This window comes from Syngnathus acus, chromosome 10 (genome assembly GCF_901709675.1).
Source record: "Syngnathus acus chromosome 10, fSynAcu1.2, whole genome shotgun sequence".
Classification (NCBI taxonomy): domain Eukaryota; kingdom Metazoa; phylum Chordata; class Actinopteri; order Syngnathiformes; family Syngnathidae; genus Syngnathus; species Syngnathus acus.
The window spans coordinates 17,306,655-17,329,303 of NC_051095.1; the positions used below are offsets into that span (position 1 = coordinate 17,306,655).

Sequence of the window (22,649 nt, forward strand, 5' to 3'; positions counted from 1 at the left end):
TTCATCATGACATCAGTGTGAGTAACAATGCACCCCCCCACACATACTTTATAAAATGATTTTTTTGCATATATTTTCCTCTTTAACATAATCCAACCTTGGAAAAGACCAGAATTCCTTGCAAAATTATGATTTATTTACATATTTATTCTTATTGCAAGTCCTAGATGAAACACAAATAACCGAGGGCCATGAACGCATTTTTGCATTCACTGCGCATGACAGTTAGCGGCGTTTTCCGGTCGGCGATCGACACACAGCAGAGGTAAGACTCGTCAAAGGTCATCGTTAACAACATATGACATAGCGCTTGTTCATCCAGACGTCAATATAATCAACTCTAGAGTGACTGGTGGCCACCCTTTTGAGTTACAAGAACAAATAGGGAGGTCCTGTGCTCTGAGCGTGTCCTCTATTTGGCTAAATTAGCTTAACCTGTAAAATTACAAATCGACGAATACTTCTAATGCAATTAAATGTCAAAACTGAAGCCGTGCCAATAAATCAGGATCATATTTATGGAACTGTTATCTTCTTGTATTCTACGAAGTTGAGGTCAGTGTGCGGACGATTAGCTAACTTGCAAGTGTGTTCATATATGTAATGTCACCAATGCGACATTTTGCAACATACCTCGATGTTGGTAAAAACATTCACTCAGTCCGCTAAATTATTAAATGCGTTGATGAACGGGTACGTATTTAACGTCAACAGTTCCTAGTCCACTGTCGTAGCTAAAGCTCGTGTAACAACACGCGAACGCGCCTCACACGTTTAGTTTCCTATTATTCCCATGTCCCTTGAATGTGGCACAATTCTGGCGTAGAATCGGGGATTGCCTACAAGTGGCGCTGCTACAACGAGTTCTGTCAGAAATGTTCCAGGATTGACGTCACAAATGTATTCCCCAGTTAACTAATATCCCCTGGAATCTTTCTACTGTCCAATCTACACTGCTGCTTTCATGCACACCTTAAAGAGTTCCTCCGGGATCTTCTGCAGCGCTGTTGTCTTGGCCATCTCAATGTCAAAATGTCAATTTCAAAACTGGTATTCAGGGCATTGTGAGCACGCAGGTTTTCATTGCAAAGCAGCTATGAGTTGTCCTGCCACTTTTGCTGCTCACGTATTATCTAAAGATGGTTGATCGTCTGCTTAAAATTGAATAGGAATAGTCGTATTTTGGGTTTGAAAGATATCTTTTGTTACAGCAATTCTGGGAGTTAGTTTCCTATGTTTGGATTAAAATTAAGGATTTAAATCTGTGTTTGGAAGCACTACCTATCCACGACATTGTGTCTTATATATTGAGTTTACCACATTCTCTTTATAATGTCCTTAATGTATCCCTCAATGCATCTTAAGGAATAGTGGATGGCAATGGTAATGAGAAAAGAAATGTATCCCATGATGTACTGTGCAAATACAGCTAAAAGATTTTCTATTTCTATTCATGTTGAGTTGGTAAATTATAAGTGTAACACAGAAATGACATAATTAACAGAGTAGTGCTAAAAAAAATATTTTTTAAATGACAAATGAGTGAACTTTACAGTCCACTGTATAAAAATCCCAATATAATGAGTAGGGAGTGAGTGAATGATTCCAAACGCTGCTTAAGTCTTATTTAAAACCGCCTTTCAGATGTCTGCCTCACTGGGTCAGCGCCTTCTCTACTGCTACTCCAAGACAGGTACTGCCTATTCCAAATACGTAAAAATAACAAGGACATAATTAATTTAACTCCGAAAAAAATGGTTGCAGGCTCGTTTGGGTGCACTAGTGTACGTCCCTTCAGCGTTGGTGTGCAACGTAGTGGCTTCAGTGAGTCCTTCAATCAACTGATTCATATATTGCATCTGCATTCGATACATGCCTTTAAATGTCTCCCTCCAATTACAGAGTATGTAAATGCTGTGGAGCCGCAGACAGACCTCAAGTCCATCACTGACCGTGCTGCAACGACTCTCCTATGGACCGAACTCTTCAGAGGTCTTGTGCTAGTGTGATTACCCCCCCAATCAAATAAATGAATGAATGAATGAACACTGCTAACGCCGAAGTTTTGCTCAGCCGCTTTGACATGATAACATGCAGTATGGCTATGGCTTGCTTTTACCGACCTAACTTGCAAGTCCTGGCCAAAAAACAATGTGGGGGTATTGTGTGAGATAGCCCCATTGTTATATCACAATCCGCCAAAAGTTAAAATATTTACCTGATTGTTTAATTTCACATGATGGGTGCACTCCAGAGATGCAAATGTATCCAAGCAATTAAAAAGTAAGCTCATCTTAAACTATTTTGGCTTGGAATCAGCATTGCTTAGTCATTTCCAAAGCTCTCTCCACTCTTGATGGTAAAATACACTGACATTGTTGGGCACCCCTCCTTCCCTCAGGATTGGGTATGACCATGAGTTACCTCTTCCGTGAACCGGCAACCATCAACTATCCCTTTGAGAAGGGTCCCCTCTCACCTCGCTTCCGTGGAGAGCACGCCCTCCGTCGCTACCCCAGCGGGGAGGAGCGCTGCATTGCTTGCAAGCTCTGCGAGGCCATCTGCCCCGCTCAGGTGAACACGAGCATACCATTTTGAGTCTCTTTCTTTTAAGTCTGACATCAGTGATTCATTCATGGTTTCTTTTCAAACAAGGCCATCACCATTGAGGCTGAGACTCGAGCTGACGGCAGCAGGAGGACCACGCGCTATGACATTGATATGACCAAGTGCATCTACTGTGGCTTCTGCCAGGAAGCCTGCCCTGTGGATGCCATTGTTGAGGTGGGAGCTTTAGGGCTTTTTTGGAAATATGATTAGGTACACTTGCACAATCTGGCTAGCTTTAATTTGAAAGTTGAGTCTAAAATGCTCAGTTTTGGTAGACGGTGTTGCATTAAAGAAAGGTTAAGACTCATACTCACGTAGTAAAATGTATTCATTGCATAATGCAATGAATACATTTTACTACATGAGTATGAGTGAAACGCACTGGAGCAACAAGTGAGCAATATCAGCATGCTATTTTTTAATTCCTCAAGTTCAGATGCGGCAAGCAATTTAAGACTTGTGGCGGTTCTGTTCTTCCTCCAGGGTCCGAACTTTGAGTTTTCAACTGAAACCCATGAGGAGCTTCTGTACAACAAGGAGAAGCTGCTTAACAATGGAGACAAATGGGAGGCTGAGATTGCAGCCAACATCCAAGCAGACTACCTCTACAGATAGACTGCTCGGGAGTGCTGCCAGGCCAAACTGTGCATATGTGTCCACCTTGAAAATATCGTTTATCCTCCAGTGCATCAGAGTTCAGAGTTTCATCATAATTTTTTCTCACAAACAAGGACTTAAGTCTAGCTATAGTGTCTCCACACGCTTCCACCCACATAGATAAATAAATTATTGTATTTGTTTTACAGTCAGGACTTTGAGGCACCGTTCTGTTTGTATTTTTCTTGATGCAATTAAAATCTTGAAATAAAGTCGTTTTTCCAAAATTTCACTACAGTATTTATTTTTCTGTTTTCTTATTAGTGCTTAACTGAAGTCTGAAAATGTCACAATTGATTTTTTTTCAATTTATAGGCCAAAATTATATATTAAAAAAGTGTGATTACGTTATCAAGACCAAGTATTCATAATATGTACACTCTGTAGGCTGTGGAATCAGTTATTAGTAAATAAAAAGTAGATAAAGGGGTGTTCACAATTTTATGATACTTCTGTTTTATTCTTTTTTTATTTTATGGTAGATTTTGCTGCTGTAAATTTGTGAATCCTGGAGAGTTGACACAAATTACTATACACTAAAATATTTCGGATATGTTTCCTCCTTTCATGTTTCATGACTTCTACAAACTATTCCAACTTCAAAATGTACTATTATTTTTTAATTTTATTCCAGATATCTTGGGCACTGTTCTTATTCCCAAAATACTGGGATCTTAACTCTGGCTAAACAGATTTATGACAAAGCTTTGGCAACACCAATCCTGGTATAACGCCATCCCTGCATATTCTACATATCAAGAAATGAGATAAATCTAAAATCCAGCATTTTATTTCAGGTTTTAAGCGCGCTTTGACGGCTCTTCGGAAATATTACCCCCCCCCATAAAAAAGATGCGTATGCTTTGGAATAAGCTGAAGGGTCCCACAAACGTTTCCCCGTTTTTCTCCTCAATCATTACAACAGATACGTTCACACGTCACATGAAACGACGTATTCTCAATTGTGAAGTCATAGACGAGGGGGATAAAACGGGGTGACGTCACAACAACTATGGTTGCTGCCTAACCCTAACCCTGCGATTTTGCCGCTGTGTTGGTCACGTGATAAGGGCGGAAACTGACTCATAGACCACGCCGAATCTCCCGCCGCACGCAGCCATTTGCTCTTTCCTTGGTTCGAAATACCACTGGTAAGTCTGCTTTCTCATCCCTCGTGGGCCTCTCCACGTTCAAAATCTTAACAATAATCCATTAATATATATTAACACTCGGTTAAGTATAAATATGTGCTTTTAAGGTCTGTGGGGTTGTCTCGCGGCCTTCAATGTCGGTAATGGAATTTTTTTTAGTTGGCCGTTTGTGTAACTGGTAGCCGGGTTAGCATGTTAGCATGGCGTAAAGAAAGAATGGCGCCCATCCTGCGTGCTAACTAGCTAGCAAAAGGCTTTTGCGGATTTAATGATGGTTTGTTCGCTTCGACTTCTTGAGTATATGAAAAATATCCACATTACGATTTAGTCATCCTCGCTAGATTTTGCGCTGTGAGCTGTTTGTCGTCTAAGATCTGCTACGGCCTGAGACGTGTTAGTTTCCTCCACTTGGATTGTTAAGCAAAAGTGTCCTTGCGCATTTGAATGGTTCACGGTAAAACTATGTGCGTGTTCATCTACAAGCCTCTCGGTTGTGTTTATTTTCCCCCAACATGTTATCGTAGTGTAGCATCTCATTTGAGTACGTATGTTGCACGTTGAGCTAGGCTACCATGGAACATACTAGAACTGGGCGCTGTGTCGTGAACGGGCGGCGTTAAACAAAACTAGCTACTTTATAAAAAAAACAAAAAAAACATTTGTTTCATTTTAGTTCAGTTTAAAAATAAAAATCGTATTTGGCTCAAGTCCATTGTTGGCGCAACACCGCTCTTCCGTGGTGATACAGCATGAATTCGAGGATGACGTACACATACGTGCTAGTTTGTAATCCCGCCTTGTGTCTCTAGATTTCGCAGACATGTCCCTGGACGATAGTGCAGCGGCTACTTTTAAGGTAGGTGAAATGGATGGATGGATTTCTGCAGTATTGCAAAACATTTTTGGGGGGGGATATGAGATTTAAATCCACTTCTAACTAACTGTTGTTATCTCTTTGATAGCTTGTGCTGGTGGGTGATGGAGGCACCGGTAAAACAACTTTTGTGAAGAGACATCTTACAGGAGAGTTTGAAAAGAAATATGTTGGTGAGTGCTATTGCGAAAAAAACCATCGACTGTATTAAGGGGGATATAGTGTATGTAAATCCGTGTATCATTCATTCTTTTCAGTTCAGCAATGTTAAGAGTGACTTTGTTTTTAATGAAGCAACCTAAGAAAATCAAGTATTTAATCGCAGTTAGGTGACCATCACACTCGACTGAGACAAATAACATACAGTTCCTCATATCATTACACTATGCTTGAAAAAATACAAATATTGGTGGTATTAAAATGTTTGGTTTTTTACCTCTGAAGTAACTAATTCCCAAGGTAGCACAGTTGCCGAATCATGACAGGAAACAAGAAAAATAATGCAGTCACAATCAACAAACTCTTCGTTCTTATTTACATTGTTTTTTTGAAGTGTCTATAGATGGAAGAGGTTTGAAATCTCCCATCACCGCTGGTACAGATATGCTTGAAGTCACGCGTGTTTGCAACAAGCTAAGTTTGAAAGTAAACAAGCAGAATTTTTACTAACATAATCACTGCCTCTACATGAAGCAAGTAACATGCTGCAGTACACACCGAATATTTATTACAAATAATTGATCTGTGCCAGTGGTGTCGGGTGACTGACAATTAAATGCTCTTCCACTAGATGGCAGGAGCTACATAATTAGTCCATGTACAAATTTTCTAATTTAGGTTTGGTGGTGTGCCTTGCCTCAATAAAAATGCTCTAAAATGGACCATAATTGTCCGTCTCATAAGGATCGTGGTCTAAACTGATTGTGTTGGCAAACAAGCCAAGATACCTTTACCCCAATGCCCATTACAGAACCCAGCAAATTGAATATTAAAATCAAACTCAGTCTTGTGGCCTGCTTTGATCTTAGCTGAAAATTGAATAATGAAAAAACCGCCATTTTGGATCTTCAAAATTTTGATTTTTTTTTTTAACAAAACACTTCATATTTACCCATTTAAAATGCAATCAACCAAGCCCTAAACTTCCACTTGCTGATCGTCATGACGTATTTACTGTTCTCTTGTATGCGCAGCTACTCTGGGAGTGGAGGTGCACCCACTGACTTTTCACACAAATAGAGGCGCCATCAGGTTTAATGTGTGGGACACAGCTGGGCAGGAGAAGTTTGGAGGCCTGAGAGATGGCTACTATATTCAAGGTGACTGTCGTACTCCATGTGGCATTAAAATGAATCTAAATAAAAACTTTTTTTCACGCAAACAAACTGTTCTTTCACAGCCCAGTGTGCCATCATCATGTTTGATGTCACTTCACGAGTCACCTACAAGAATGTGCCCAACTGGCATCGTGATCTGGTGCGCGTGTGTGAAAACATTCCCATTGTGCTCTGCGGTAACAAGGTCGACATCAAAGACAGGAAAGTCAAAGCCAAAAGTATCGTCTTTCACCGCAAGAAGAACCTGCAGGTAATGCTCTCTAACAAAGTTAGCATATGTAAATCACATCAATCCTGAATGTGACATTTTGACTGCTGTCTTTACAGTACTACGACATTTCTGCCAAGAGTAACTATAATTTTGAGAAGCCTTTCCTGTGGCTGGCAAAGAAATTAGCCGGGGATCCCAACATGGAGTTTGTAGAAATGCCCGCTCTCGCTCCCCCTGAAGTTGCAATGGACCCAGCCATGGCTGCCAAATATGAGGAGGAGCTTAGTGTGAGTGGAATGTGGATGGATGGTTTCTACTTTAATCCTCAAAGTATTAGCTTCATCTAATTGTTGTTTGTCCAGGTTGCTGCACAAACGGCACTCCCAGAGGAAGATGATGACCTCTAACATGTTCCGCTGTCTCCCTTCTTCTCCCTCCCCTCTGTGGGTCAACTTGTTGGAAATCTACCCCCATAACTGTTAAAACCCTCTGATGTTTTCCCTCCTCTTTTGGGGGGGGTGTTTGTTTCCTGTTTTATTTTGTTTTAAAACTCAGTTTTGAAAGGATCTGGTGGTAAAATGGTCATTGTTTCATTGTATAGACACCCTCCTTAGTGTAATTAGCATGACATGCTTCTCTTTGTTGAGCACCATCCATTACACTTAGCCAGCTTGCAATGCTGTTGAACGGTGTGTTGGAAGCACTAAGGGAGGAAAGTTTGAATAAAGATGTTCTCAAGACATGTTGAGATTTATTATTATTGTTGGGCCATTATAGGCACCATAGGACATGGGTAGGCAACTCTGGTCCCTGAGGGCTGGTGTCCTGCATGTTTTCCATGTCTCCCGGTTACTGATTCAAATGGTCAGATAATTAGTAAGGTCTGCAGAAGCTGGTAACAATCCTGATCATTTGAATCGCGTGTGTTGCAACAGGACACTGGCCCTTGAGGAAAGAGTTGCCTTCCCATGCCATAGGATTTCGATGTTTGGAAGAAGCCCATGATTGTCAGTTTTATATTGAAATACACATTATGGTGAATAAAGACAGAAGACCGAACGTGCGGAGGTTCCTCCTTGTTAACGTCAGCCTGGCTCACAAACGTCTAGCATATTTGCCCCCTTGTCTACAATGAAAAGAAAAAATCACTACAATGAAATTTTCATTCGCAAGACCACCAGGGGTCAGTCATACTTAGTCCAGCTGTTTGCATAGTATTCCTTGTTTCTCTTACGTAACAATCTTGTGCTTACTGTGACACCAATATACCCGCAACACTGATCTGGATTTAGAAATGCAGTTTGCATGTCCACGCAAATTATATTGGGCTGTGGTACTTATTTTCCATCACGCATCATCTGGATACATCTTTTACTGTATGTCAATATGATCAAATGATCTAATTGTAACCATTTGAGGCCAGTTTTGATCATCCAAATATTTCTTAATTCTCTGGATATCCAATGATGAAAAAAATAGTTAAATCCATCGTGTTTTCTGAAATAGTGTAAATTGTCTCGGGAGCACATTAGCTCGTCCCACAACACCTGAATGCACCGGCAGCGCAGGTGGCTGTGGGCGTGGCTTCATCCTTGTGCTCGGGCATTTGTGTGCGCATGCCCGGGTCTGAAAAGTGCGTTTTAGAATGATTACCGGCGGAGGCAAGCGGAGAGACAGATTATACGGCTCCACACAACTGTTGTTTTAATCCCCTGAGCGAGGAGATTTAGACAGGAGAAAACACTGGCTTCGAACCCAGCAGCCATATTGTATGGGAAAACGAAGAGAGGACTCCGATTCTCAGAAAAAAAGTACTCTGGTCCAACCACCCTAACAAGACTTTTGAGGAGTTTACATTTCGCCTTCAAGGCCACTGGCGGTGGGTTTCATGTCGGACAGCTAGCTTCGTCAGCTGTCTGAGTAGAAGTGAGACCAAGGCGAGCTTTCTCAAACTATTTAGGTCCAATTACTTGCTTTCGAGGCGTTTATTGAACACGCTGAAATATGAAGGACCGATTGGAACAACTGAGAGCGGTGAGTCCGGAGATTGCAACGTTTCTTTTTCTACGTGGTCCTTTATTACTAACCTACTCATAAACCTTTGATTAGTGTTATCACAAATGGGTGTTTTAAATTTAAAAAAAAATGTTTGAACATGTTCATCTTGAAAGTAACGGCTTGCAATGAGAAGCGTCATGTGTGAAGAAGGACTAGTTTGCTTGTCATTAATTTGTATGATACGTGATCTATATAGTATATCCCTTAATCATCTTCCGTGTTCGTATCTGATGACATCATATCATTAGTGAGTAATCAAATTCAATATACGTAAAATGTTGTGTGTATTTGGCCTCACAGTTAATGCTTTTACAGCCATTTGGAAAATAGGTCACTTATGTCCTGATGTACTTCTTGCCGGTCAAGTCAGGAAAGAGAGACTTCTATCAGTGTTACAGCACCTGCCAGGAGAGAATATGGTTAATGGTTACATGCCAAACGTGGATACTCCTTACAGCCTTTTATTTTATTTTTTTAGCATTGACATCAATGGAAATATTACTGACAAAATCAGATGATGAAATAACATAAGGGGTGAGGCCAAATGTTATCGTATCATGTACTAATTCGGGATGTGTTACCATAGCTACAGCCAAGTCCTGGCCAAATATTTGTTGTGTTTGAAGTTATTCAACCGTGGTATCACCCCAGGCTTCAGTGTCTTCCACAGCTGGCCTGTTTTTCAGGGAAATGAAGAACAAATAGCAGCTGAAGCAAGCTGGGAAGTTAATAGATTTGACCTTATTGGAGCACAAATAGCTATTTGAATTACTGTATCTCTTTTTCCATCTTCTGAAGTCAACTCGTGGTTCTATTACCTGTGCAATGTTCCTGCAATGTCCCTTATCTTAATATGTTTACTTTCTGGCTGCATATCACTCAAGAGATCTGCTTTCTGAGGTCACTTGACATTTACCTGTTTTGAACTTCCTTCTTTTTCTACTTGTCCACGACTTGGCATTAAAGCAGTTTCGCTGTCAAAGCTCTATACGGGGAACAATGACCGACTACGCCTTTGCATTTGTCAATAAAGTTAATACAAGACGTGACTTGAATTGCCTGTACAGTTTAAAAAGTAACTATGAAACGGAGTCGACAAACTGTTTGACCCAACACTGTTGTAGCTTCAGTAATGTAGACATTTCAAATCTTGTCATCATATTTCTTTGCAACATTTACACCTCACCTCCTACCAATCTGTGATATGTTTGCTTGTGTCACCGTGCCATTGTGTGTTTTGTGCATTGTTGCCCCCGATGTGTGCTGTGACCTCCTTGTCTCACCGTGACTCTTGAGCTCTTCATGATTTATGGAGCCATAGTCCAACAGTTTAGCACCTTTAACAAGTTTTGGGCAAGATAAAGAAATGGACCGGATTGTAATAGAAGTGTGTGCTCATATCGGCCGTCAGTGATCGGCATCAGCTCAGCTATGGACCTAATAAAGACTAGCAGAGTAGAAAAAGAAGGAATTATGGAATACTGATGTGTGGGTGGAGTTTTTTATTTAAGCATTTATGCTTGTCTAAATTGAGTCCTATCTACCACTGACTTGTCTCTTGCTGTGTACTGTGCTTCCTGACTTGATTTTGCTGAGTGAATGGTAATGGAAGGAAGTTAGTGTTTGCTCATATGAAGCTCGTTCCAGCCAAAGAATGTTCTCCTCATACTCTGGCTTGACTTGCTGAAGCATCAGGAAAAGAAACACTTGTCACCATGTCTTAATGTGACAGCGGGGCCAAAGTCGAATTTCCAAAGAAGCAATTTGAAATCCAAATTTAGAATTTGTGTTGAATGTGAAAGGTGTAAAACTGTAAACAACTGATGACAAAGGGCTTCATTTTACAAAGCCATTAGTACTTAATCAAACAAGTCTCAAATACTCTCCCCATAAAAACCAACTACTTTGATAGATAGGTGTTTTCAGACAAAAATAATCAAGGCATGACAGAAACTGCGTTAAATATTCCATTTGAAGTCTCCCTCCAATCTTTTAGCATCGTCAGTGTGATTCCAGGTGAATGATTCATGAATTTAATTTGTGATATAGTAAAGCATAATCTACTCCGCAACGTCAGCATCTCTAATATACATGCATACCTGTACATAATTTAGCTTCTTGGCGAAGCCCGTGTGCGTCTTCAGCACTTGAATTGAAACCCATCCCTGCCACTTTCACTATGCAGAGAGCTGTTTGTGCAGAGTGCTGCGCCATCTGTGTTTACTGACCTTGTGACTTTTTTTAAGCGTGCAAAATGTTTGGTGTGATCAGGATCGGACTGGTGCATATCTGCTGCTAATGAGGAGGCAGCTCCTTCCAAATTGTCTGGGCCAATATTTGTCATTCTGCCCATTATCAGCATCAGCCTTTTTTATTAATCCAACGGACATCGAGTCATCAGTTCAAAATTGGGTCAGATATTAATAGTTCCTCCTATAGCTATTGTACTTCATTTTCAGATGTACTTGTACATTAAGCATAAGTAATGTTGCGTCTTAATTTTCACGTTGACATTTAGATACTTTCACTTCACTTTCAGTTACTTTATAATAATTTTTTTTACTTTAAGCAAGGTTGAGTAAAAAAAAATAACATTTAAATTATATTTACTTCATAAAACTTCAGGGAGCTATTTATTTGTTAAAATTTTCATTGAATTTGACAAAAAGTGCTGTGGACCCTTGGAACTCTATTATTTTGTTTTTGAATTTTTGTATCTTTTTTTAGTCCAATTTTAAAATAAAGGTGTCATTTGTTTAAAAAAAAAAAAAAAAAAGCAAAAGATATAAGCTGTAAATCTGATGTTTCAATAAACAGGTGCCCTTTTGGCATTTAAATGAGTTTAAGCATTGGGTGTGTATTACAAAAATAAATTATGCCAAAAAATGTTTTTTTACTGCGAATGGATATCCGCTTAAAACATTGGTTATTGGTGTCCTCAACCCCTTATAATCGGTATCGGCCCTAAAAAAAACATATCCGTCTTTGTCTGTTATTTATCCTTTTTTGAAATTTGGCACTTGTATTCTTGCACTCGTATGCACTGCTGGGACAAGTAAATTTCCCCGCTGTGGGATGAATAAAGTTCTATCATCATCATCATCTGAAATTGCCCTTGAAAGTTGTCATTGTTCACTCAATTTTAAAAAACATTTTTATGCAGAGCAGTTATCAACACATCACCAAGCAGCAATTGTGAGTGTAAAGTGGCATCAATATTGTGGGAAATGTATTTGAAAAATAAAGAGCAGGCAAGCGTGATAGTTGCAGTGGGATTTTTTTTTCTCCTTCTTTCTTTTTCTCCCTTCCAGTTCTCTGCCAGCGGGCCTTTGGCAATGGCTGCGAAAGGCACTTGTGCAGCGCGGGAGCGTGACACCAGACCCTGGCTTTTATGAAAATAATATGACAATGTTGTTTACTTTTGAGTGAGTGGTGTAGTCTTGCATCAACTTTGACAAACTGACATGTTATTTGGAGAGGCATCCTTATCACTGTCAGATGTTTTCCTGACATGTAGAGACATCCTTATCCTTGTAAAACATTTTCCCAACCTCCCAAAAAAACCCAACATTTTTTGTCATAGTTTGTTTGTGTCTGCCTAACGCTCTTTGTTAAGATAAACTAATTGTTGTTAATATGGGAAAAATACCTTCCTGTAAGGCTCTGTCATTTCTATTATTGCACTGTATTGTTTTAAAACAGCTGTTCTGGTTTCTCATGCATCACACTCCCCAGTAGGAAATACATTTTCCAACTTCCTATTTTCTAAACAATTTTACAAGCCTTTCTGTGTACACTGAATTTGTTTGCAGCTACTTTGGCCTCAAGTTAGTTTGTTCAGCAGGATGTCTCTAAGAGCGCTGGGTGTTTGACTTAGGCGGCTGGATTGTTATCTACTAAAGGAAAGACTGTGACTGCTTTGAGACTTTAACAAAGAAAACAAGAACACTCCCATTTGCAATTCTGAAAATGCATTAGAAAATGTACACACATAAAAACAAATCAAATGGGTTTCTTCTGTATAATTCCGTTTGTAATTGCTTGTATACAAATAATTGGGTCTTTGGAATGCTTAGCCACAAGTGTGAAATTTCAATCTCAAGCATTTTGGCTCCTTCAAATTTTTTTCTTGACTGTGATGTGGGGTTTCTCCACCAAGGTGCTCGATACACGCTAAATCTAAGCTATTATTGACTTGGCAGCGAAACTATGCAAGGATCCACTTTCTTTCTACGGAGACGAATGTTGTGCTACGCGTCTGATAAATGTCACATACTTTATTTTATGGCAACAAGGGGAAGAGAGTGTCAGCCATGAGGTATTCGATGTGCGCCAAGTCATGTGTTCATTAACACCACAGTGTAATTTGGTGGTTTGGTGATTAAAGTCCAACACCCATGAATAAAATTACAACAAATGTTTTTATCACCTCTATTAGAAAAACATGGAAAGGGAGCTGATTTAATTTTATGGAACAACTGCTTAAAATGCTGACACTTGCTCTGCTTTTGCCAATTCAGACATGCAATCAGGATGACGATGAAGTGGAGATTGCAATGGACAATGCGGCCTTTATGGACGACTTCTTCTCCCAGGTGTGTTTTTGACAATTAAAATGTCACTGCAAATTAGCGCATTCAGACATTAGCATACAGCTAACTTGCCTTGTATGTTTCAGATTGAGGACATCAGGAACAGCATCGACAAAATTGACGAGAATGTGGCTGAGGTCAAAAAGCTGTTCTCTGTTATTCTCTCTGCTCCAACATCAGATCAAAGTAAGACATCTCAACCGCACTGTTTTGTGTTAATGTCATTTTGTTTGCCTATCTTCCTTACTTATGCATGTTGTAGGTTTTCAATGTTCTTGTCACTTTAAACAGATTCACTCAATGGTCTTTCTACACATCCAGGATATAATAGGAGTTGAGAGTGGATACAGCAGCTCCTTCAAAATTAAATGCTGTAGTTTGTACATTAACATTGTTGCAGTTCAGTCTGTATATTTGCTTTTATGCCCTGCTCATTTAGGTTAAAAAAATTCTCAGCAGTATTCAGAATTGCAGTACAAACTACTTTGTCGATGAAACACATTGTTAGTTTAACACATCAATTACAAAGGAGATTATTCCTCTTTATGAAGTCTAATTCTTTTTTCATACAGCTTTTGTATCAGATTTTATTAGATGGTGCAGGTATACATTTGTTTATTCAATACAAGCAGAATAAAAGTAGGTTGTATTAAAAACCCGCTTGTTTTAAATATAAAACATTTTTTACTTAAGGAGATGTTTATTTGGGACAAACATGTTTTTCTTTCAGAAACACAAGATGACTTGGAGGCTATCACCAACGACATCAAGAAAATGGCAAACAACGCTAGAAACAAACTCAAGAGTGAGCCTGAACCCTTCAATACACTCGTACACACACATTCATATGACTGAGGTTGTGACTTAGTTCATAGGTGTCAAACTCAAGGCCCGGGGGCCAGATATGGCCCACCACATAATTTTATGTGGCCCGCGAAGACAAATTGTGCATCGACTTCATGTGTCAATACTAAAATAAAAAATTTTCTTCACTTTAAAAAAAAAAAAAGAAAAATTGCTCAAAAATTTCATTAGCATTCATTTTTTAAAATATTTTAAGTTTTTACTACTCTCTGATTTTAATGCTAATTATTCATCAGTTTGTTGTGTACCCTATACTGTATACAATATAAGGCTTTGACAGTCATAATGACCCTCCGAAGGAAACTATGACTATAATGCGGCCTGTGACAAAAATTAATTTGACGCGCCTGCCTTACATCATCCTAACTGCATTCATTTTTAATTGATGCCACCTTTTGATGCTTTGAAGTCACACTTAAAAAATATGCGACTAGAATATGAATTTCTCTGCAGCCATCGAGAGGAATCTGGAGTCAGAAGAACAGGAGAGGGTGTCAGCAGACGTGCGGATACGTAAATCACAGGTTAGAATCATCATTTGTTAGATCTTGGATGATCAAATTGCTTTTTTCCTCCCATTCATTTCATGTTATTCTTTTCCAGCATGCAGTGTTGTCTAGGAAGTTTGTGGAGGTTATGACTAAGTATAATGAAGCTCAGGTGGACTTCAGGGAGAGGAGTAAAGGACGTATTCAGAGACAGTTGGAGATCAGTGAGTGACGCCTGTCTATAAAGAGTCCGAGCAAAAGTGTGACTGTCATATGATTTCATTTGGTGTTTTGTCTAGCCGGGAAGGCGACGACGGATGAAGAACTTGAGGAGATGTTGGAGAGCGGCAATGCTGCGGTGTTTACTGCAGGGGTGAGTGTGATGCTGTTATGTTGCACTTTGCCTTACTCGTTAAGTTCTCAATCCCAGCTCTCAGTGTCTCAATAAAATACAAAACAACTGGTTAATGTTTTGCTTTGTTGCGAATAAATGCTCAATGTTGCCCCCTGGCCTTATGGAAGTAGTGATCTCAATATGGGTAGAAAACATAATATGCTTAAAATGTTTGCACTGACTGCAGATTGTTGACTCTGGGATTTCCAAACAAGCTTTGAGTGAGATAGAAGCCCGCCACAAAGACATTGTTCGTCTGGAAAGTAGCATCAAGGAGCTGCACGACATGTTTGTAGACATCGCCATGCTGGTGGAGAGCCAGGTACGCCCATCCACCTGTCCATCATGTCTCACTTTCATAAAAAAGTCTGTCACCTTCATTTTTCGAGTACTTGACATTTTGCATTCCTTGACTTCTTTCCGTCTAATCTGTGTGCATCCTGACTGCATTCAGAGCATTTCTGCTTTTCATGTGCTGCCTGCTAGTGTTGATCATTGACTGTCTGTCTTCCCTCTGTCTTTTCCAGCGCCATGAAATTTTCACTTTTCCGGTTACTCTCTTATGCCACCTCCATCTCATCACTCATCAATTATGGGTCAACACAAAAGCATTTTATGACTCAAAGCATCAGACTAACTCTCATAATTATTTGAAGCCATGTTTCTTTGATATATGAATTACACAAATGGTATAATTGCATATATTTCCTTGCATCATGCTTTCTGAGGGGAAGTCTCTATTGAGGTAAGAGGCAAGAGGTATATGTTTCTAGTCGCACTGTTTCTTTACAAACTATTTTATTTCTCTCACGTTAACATGGGTACATGTACATTTAATCGTTAAAAACACAAACAAGTACTATAATATTTTTCCTTGCCATCCTGGGGGTTAAGATCAGGGGGTGTCGAAAGTAATTGTCAACTGTGGCCATGTGAAGCCCTTTGAGACGTTTTTGTGATTAAAGAAATTTGACTTGATTTTTAATGCATATGTTTTTTATTTAATCCCTCAAGAGATACAAGTGACTCAATTTGAGGGTTTTTTTTTCTCAGACCATAAATTTGAAATATTAGTGCTGTCTGGTGGTGGTGAATTTAATTCTAATTTTACACAATTTGACAAAAAATGCAATAGACTGATTAGCCCAATAAAACCGTAGACGGGATTTCCACTTCCAGTTGAGGTTTATTATCAAACTAACCCTAAATTGTGTATTGATAACAAGCATGAATGCAAATGGTGGAGCAGGATATTTACACAGATATTACAACATGTATCTCTAATCTAACAATATTCACATGTATATAGTCCTTATCTTCTGCAGGGATTGACTATTATTAGTGTGACCTGCTGAAATTTAAAAGCCTCCATTTATTGTCATATGACTGCCCCTGGTGGAGCAACAGTTTGGCTAAAGCTCTTTTATTCTTTTGGCATTATTATATGTTTTTATAAACAGCAATATTGTGGAAAGTGCAGGCTGGAGGGGAGTAATGTCCTTTCCATTCATTTCTTTTGAGATGGGTTTTTAGGTTAGGAGCATTGACTATAGCTTGTATCTTAAGGCACCATTCTATTTGTTTCGCTTGTAATTTGAACGTCACCTAAGTAAACCTACTTGTGTTTTTTCAGGGTGACATAGTAGACAACATAGAGCAGAATGTTTCCAAGTCAGTGGACCACATCATGGTTGCTCAAGAGCAGACCAAAAAGGCTCTAAGGTACCAGAGTAAAGCACGCAAGGTAATGTTGTCCAGCCAACTGATGATCAGTTTCCCCTTCTGGTTTTTGTTTTTCCTCATTTCTCTGACTGCTTGCTTTTTGTGGCCCATACACATACACACAGGCCAAGCCACTCATCGTGGTTACAATCCATTCATCTCAACATGCCCCCTGTTACGTTGTGTGTTAATTATGCATGAATTAATCCATAATTGCTCTGGGCACCACGAAAGGGGGGGATGATTGACAGGATTGAGAGCAACATGGACCAATCGGTGGGCTTTGTGGAGCGAGCAGTTGCGGACACTAAGAAAGCTGCAAAATTTCAGCAAGAGGCCCGCCGCGTGAGTTACCACCGTGAAAATCAGTGGTTCTGTTTCCCAAAAGCATGGAAATCATTTTTTGTCAATTTCTTTTGTCCAACTGTGACATGGCGATACCCGAACCTTTTCTGTAGTCGAGCGATAATGATGATGAAATGAAAGTGGCCATGTGGTACAGCGTAACAATAAGGCTTGAGTTGCCAATGCGGTCAAGCATTTAGGAAAGTATTCAGAACACTGTGTTATTTGAATTGAGACAAAATGAATACTGTGATGATAAAACATTCACCTCAGTGCATCCCAGTGAGATCGAATGCAAGAGCTAAATCAAAAATGCTGCCTTAAAAATGATTATAATGTTAGATTTTAATTGATTCTGTGATAGACGCATTCAGTTTTTGTTGCAGTGTATAATTCCATTACAATACTTTTAACTATAGTTGTGATGGGCGAAAGTAGGAGTGGTCAGGATAATCGAAACAAAAAGACTAACTCACTCAACTCAGAGCCGCATGTCAATTACAATTTACTAGTAACAATCAAAGTTTATTTGCATTTTTTGCCCCTCGTGGTAATGGATCCTTAATTATATGCATTGCTTTGTAGTATAAACTAAATGCAGTCATGACTGCTATTCGCGAGGGATAGAGAACTGGCTGGTCCGGTAATAGTGAAGATATGCATAAAATTCATGACCATTGAAATTCATCAGGGGAATTGTACTAAACAAATAACCCGCACCAAATTCCCACAGTCAAATTGCATATGCTAATCCGCGAGTGCCGAACTGCGAGTACACGTCAGTCCATTTTATATCTGTTCATAAGTGTCCCCTACGAAAACATCCAGTCAGTACAAGAAAAGTGCAAATAAGATAAATTCCTGTAAAGCATGCTTTTGGGAAATTGGTACCCAACCCCGGAGCCTCAGTGTAATCCTGTCTCTTCCTTTGTGATCCCGCACCCCCCCCAACTACAGCAAAACCAAACCACACTTATCAACAACACATGCATACACAAACATACTGTTTTCTACACTTTTGGTTCTTTCGCTCTTTGTTTGTGAGCTTGTGTGTTTCAAAAGTTTCTTTTGAACAGTCAAGGTAAGGCAGCATTGGTGAGAAAATGAGTTCATTGCTTCAGTGAAAATTTGTAATTTGAATGGTGACTTGGATGACGAGTGAAATGTATTTGATGTCTCTTACAAGCTCTGATGGGTCTGTGTAGTTCTGTAAGAAAGCCGAGTGACAAACTCGGTTAATCTTATGGAACTGATCCACTTCCTTCTGTTGACTCTATTTTATGAGCACACCAATTATTGTTGATGCTTGCGTTTGTGTCAAATCATTAATGCTGTATTTTATGAGCACACAACTATCGTTGATGCTTTGCGTTTGTGTCGAATCATTAATGCTGTATTTCCTCCAATTGCAACAAAAGAAATTATTTGGAAAAGTTTTCATTCAACAGTCGTAGGTAAATTAAATAAGTATGGGAGAAAAACTGGTGAATAAAATCAAAATGTAGTGCAACAGTAAAAGTCCTTTTTTTCTTCTTTGAAAATGAGTTGCTCTTTTCTGTTCTGTTTAGTAATATCAGATATTTATCGGCGACTGAATTCGAACTTCCCAGTAGTCTCTCCAAAATACGTTTTTGTTTAATTGTTCGAGTGGGCAACACACCCATCGACTCTTAGGGATACACACATGGACAGTGACAGAAAAATAAGTCGTGCTGGCTGACTGGATGGTAGAAAGTTCTCTTGAAGGGTCCCATCTTTACTTCCCAACAGAGATTGGTGTACATAGTGCTGATTGTTCTGGTCTTGGTGGCCGTGCTAGCTCTCATAATTGGATTGTCAGTGGGCCTGACGCGCAGCTGACAAGATGTTTGAGTAAGACGATTGCTAAAGGTGAGTAACTCGGGAACAAATAACCTCTCACAGAGGGTGGAGGCCGTCTTGAAAAGGGTTTGCATGAGTTTGTTCTCCTGCTAAGGCTTTGTGTGTAAGGTGACTTAAAGTTTGCGTTAGTGCGGGCGGGTGTTTTCTCTCACTTGGTTGGAGCAAACAAAAAGCGGTGCTCGTGGCGGCTGTCTTTCTCCTCCTATGCCAGTGGAGACTTTGACCCCATGCTAATTCTTGTCCTCCCTCTTTGTAGAAGACGATCATTATCTGTGTCATCTGTGCGGTGCTCCTTGTCATCCTCCTCGCCATCATCCTCTCACAGACTCTATAGCGAGGATCTTGGTCACCATGATCATCTTCACTCCATCCACCACCCACGTGCAAACCAAAGAAAATACTTTACTGTACCTCATGTGCTTCTCATTCCTTATCTGGTCGAACATCTGGAGGGACGGCCTGTCATATAGGATGATTTTGTCAATCTTTTAAGCCAAAGACACTTTGTTCTGCCAGACACAAGACTGAACCTGATGTTAGGCAAAGCACTGGGGGGGGGGGGCCACAATGCAGCTCCACTCCAGTGTCCTTTTTTCATTTCATCCTTCAAGTAGTGCCATAATGCCCAACAGGTTAAGGACCTGACCCTCCCACCTGAGCCTTTGACACATTTCACAATGAACTAGGAATTGTAAGCTTCATGGGCATTTTGGCACTTTCACCTTGTTGCTATAATTGAGCTTGGTTGTAAATATTACATTATTATGCAGAGTCAAGTTACTGCTGTTTGTTGCCAACCTCGAGTCCTGAACATGTCTGTTTGACTGAAAAGTGCACATGTGAAGTTATCGCTCTTCTTTGCAGGTGATGAGCAAAGCATTCCATAAAACAAAATTTTTAATGAACGAGGGCTAAAAAAAAAAAAAAGGCCTCAGGTAGTACCACAAATAACAATGGTACCCAAACTGTTTGATTTTATACTTGTTGATATGTTGCTAATAAAGTTGCACCTACACTAAGGGCACCATTCAAAGCTGTAGCCTGGCTGGTGGCTTCTTTTACCAACATGCTTTTTTTAAAATTCAAATTAGTGAGTCAAATAATGACAGAAAACCCAAATTGTTTCTTCCATCATACTTACTCCAAAGGTCACGATATTGTTTTCAGAAATACAGTCAAAATTTTGCTCATCCCATATTCAACAGTGAAGGTAGTATGAGGCAATACACTTGAATGAAATAACGGTCATCTTAAATTTCATTGTGAGCATTTGATGTCAGATTGCAACAATTTTTTCCCCATTTGCAAAAATAATCTAATTTCAAGAGCTCTTATTTCTGAGTCTCGCAGATATAATTTCTCTGTTGTGTTCAGTGACTGCAATCCATGAGTCGCACAGTGTGTGCAGGAGCCACTGCCATTGAAAAACACTCATATTTCCATGTGGACTGCAGCCTGGTGCCTTTGTTTGTGTGTGTGTGTGTGTGTGTTTGTTTGTTTGTTTGTTTGTTTGAAGCCACCCACCTGTAACAAGGGAACAAAAGTATTTAATTGTATGCTGTTTTAAGTTCACAAGTCAATTATTTCAATGCAAATTAAAGATGTTTTCTGTTTGTGTGGTTGAGTTGGTGTTTCCTTGTAATTCCTTGCTTGGTAAAAACAGTTTGAATGACCTTTCAAACGCTATGGAAATGTCAACAAAGGTAAGTTCTTGTTTCCACATTGTGGTAATTGAGTTTTTCTATGCACACACGTGCGCACACTTCTTTCCCTTAGTTTTTCCCCCTCATCCCTACTTTATGTGCCCCATGCATTTCAAGTTCACAACGCTTGAATAATTATTTGATGTCCCATGTCTACAGAAAAAGATGATGATAACATTGTGCTGTGCCATCATTGGAATCGTGGTGTTCTCCTATCTCTACAGCTTCTTCTCATAAAAGGTATCATTCATCAACATTAATGATTTAAGAAACATAGTCTGATGATGAAACGTCTTTGCCTTGTGTGATGTTTGCTTCAAAGAGGATTTCATCAGGTAAAAACAAACGTATACTCACCTCGATTGAATCGAGTGACTAAGTCATGTGATCTTCCGTACTTCCCTCTAAATATATTGTTTGGTTTTTAATTGTTTTATTGATGTATGAATCTTATGTTTTTGCCAGAATGTTTTTGGCACGCTGCACCACGCCACCTTCTGGTGGCAATCTAAAAAAACTGTTGAGCATTCCAAAATTGTGTTGAAGTTTAACTCGTCCTTTGTGGGGTTTAAAGGGCAGATTAGTACAAGCGTGCAAATGACAACTCAGGTAGAAGTATTTTAAGATTTGTTTGTCATGATTTGTGTGTGACTATGTTGTGCGTGCATGTGGGCTCTCAAAATGCGTGTTTTTTTTTTTGTCTTGTCTTGTCACTCCCTGGCTGCCTGTCAACCCAGAAAAGCGTGTTACGTAATAAACGATAGCTGTGCGTTGTACCAGCTGGTGTACGTGTCCTTTCTTCGGCGGACTTTTTGTTTTTAATATATCAAGAATTTTGAAAGGTTATTCTCTTGGTTTTCCTGGCCCAAATCGATGCGGCGTTGCATCACTCTGCCAGTATTACATAAATACTTCATCTTCCTTGTCTTTATCAATGTTCCAACAACATGCGAGAAGAGAACATCGCCCGGCTGTCAGGATGAAGGGGCGGAGCTTAGTGAATGGTGCGCTCGATTTGTACCAACACTAACCCATTTAAACGGGGTGCTATCCCTCTGCGGCCACGTCGTGGATGTTTATTTTTATTTTATTGTTTTGTTTCCTTTGTTGGCCTTCGTGACTTTGAAACCATACAAATATATAATGACGTAATTTTAGGCATTCAAAATTACCCCTGTAATGGAATATTATATTATTCTCAAGTGAGGGCGGCACAGTGAAGCACTCGTTATCATGTCCGCCTCACAGTGCAGAGGTTGTAGGTTTGATTCCGGCTCCAACTTTCTTGTGAGGAGTTTGCATGTTCTCCCCGTGCCTGCGTGGTTCCTCCCACGTTCCAAAGACATTCATGATCGGCCTATTGACTACTCCAAATTGATTTTTTTATGAAAATCTACCTGGCTACAGACCAGTTCAAAGTGTACCCATTGTTATGATTAATTATTATAATAATTATTATCTTTAATTGCTTTTTTTATTTTTTTATTTTTATTTTTTAATGAAAACCTACCTGGCTGGCCAGTTCAGGGTGTACTCCACCTACTGCCCGAAGTCAGCTGGGACAGGCTCCAACGTGCCCGCGACCCTCAATTCAGATAAATGATGGATGCATATTATTATTATTATTTTATTATCATTATTTTATATGAAAAGCTACTGTGATAGAGGATAAAAGAGGGCAGATTTGGAATCAGCGCAGAAAAAATAATCTACATTACTCTGGTGAAATTTACTTGCTTCTGATTTAATAAAAATATATACG

General features: G+C 39.6%; 3 protein-coding genes across 10 annotated transcripts; all 3 read left to right on the top strand.

Moving 5' to 3' along the window:
* The first annotated feature begins 167 nt into the window (after positions 1 to 167).
* On the top strand, positions 168 to 3,499 carry ndufs8b (NADH:ubiquinone oxidoreductase core subunit S8b). Its single transcript, XM_037261459.1, has 7 exons — positions 168 to 265; positions 1,645 to 1,693; positions 1,765 to 1,824; positions 1,903 to 1,992; positions 2,402 to 2,574; positions 2,656 to 2,784; positions 3,094 to 3,499. Exons 2-7 carry the CDS (start codon positions 1,645 to 1,647, stop codon positions 3,223 to 3,225), a joined length of 633 nt encoding a protein of 210 aa, XP_037117354.1. The 5' UTR covers positions 168 to 265; the 3' UTR covers positions 3,226 to 3,499.
* An 810-nt stretch (positions 3,500 to 4,309) lies between these two features.
* Positions 4,310 to 7,582, top strand: ran (RAN, member RAS oncogene family). 2 transcript variants are annotated; one of them, XM_037261457.1, is made up of 7 exons: positions 4,310 to 4,418; positions 5,228 to 5,274; positions 5,381 to 5,465; positions 6,486 to 6,611; positions 6,692 to 6,879; positions 6,957 to 7,127; positions 7,203 to 7,582. In XM_037261457.1, the coding sequence occupies exons 2-7, from the start codon at positions 5,239 to 5,241 to the stop codon at positions 7,245 to 7,247; spliced, it is 651 nt and encodes a 216-aa protein (XP_037117352.1). In that variant the 5' UTR covers positions 4,310 to 4,418; positions 5,228 to 5,238; the 3' UTR covers positions 7,248 to 7,582. The 2 variants fall into 2 exon arrangements, with proteins under 2 accessions (XP_037117352.1, XP_037117353.1); XM_037261458.1 differs by having other exon boundaries at positions 6,957 to 7,124; positions 7,200 to 7,582.
* Positions 7,583 to 8,451: 869 nt separating this feature from the next.
* Positions 8,452 to 21,287, top strand: stx3a (syntaxin 3A). Of its 7 annotated transcripts, none has more exons than XM_037261454.1 (11): positions 8,453 to 8,874; positions 13,419 to 13,493; positions 13,577 to 13,676; positions 14,221 to 14,295; positions 14,808 to 14,878; positions 14,958 to 15,066; positions 15,142 to 15,215; positions 15,424 to 15,558; positions 17,193 to 17,303; positions 21,047 to 21,127; positions 21,210 to 21,287. In XM_037261454.1, exons 1-10 carry the CDS (start codon positions 8,845 to 8,847, stop codon positions 21,122 to 21,124), a joined length of 858 nt encoding a protein of 285 aa, XP_037117349.1. In that variant the 5' UTR covers positions 8,453 to 8,844; the 3' UTR covers positions 21,125 to 21,127; positions 21,210 to 21,287. The 7 variants fall into 7 exon arrangements, 6 of the variants coding, with proteins under 6 accessions (XP_037117350.1, XP_037117345.1, XP_037117349.1 ...); XM_037261451.1 differs by lacking the exons at positions 17,193 to 17,303; positions 21,047 to 21,127; positions 21,210 to 21,287 and adding exons at positions 16,870 to 16,980; positions 19,074 to 19,193; positions 19,441 to 20,808 and having other exon boundaries at positions 8,455 to 8,874; XM_037261455.1 differs by lacking the exons at positions 21,047 to 21,127; positions 21,210 to 21,287 and adding an exon at positions 16,870 to 16,980 and having other exon boundaries at positions 8,452 to 8,874; positions 17,193 to 18,748.
* The last annotated feature ends 1,362 nt before the right edge of the window (positions 21,288 to 22,649 follow it).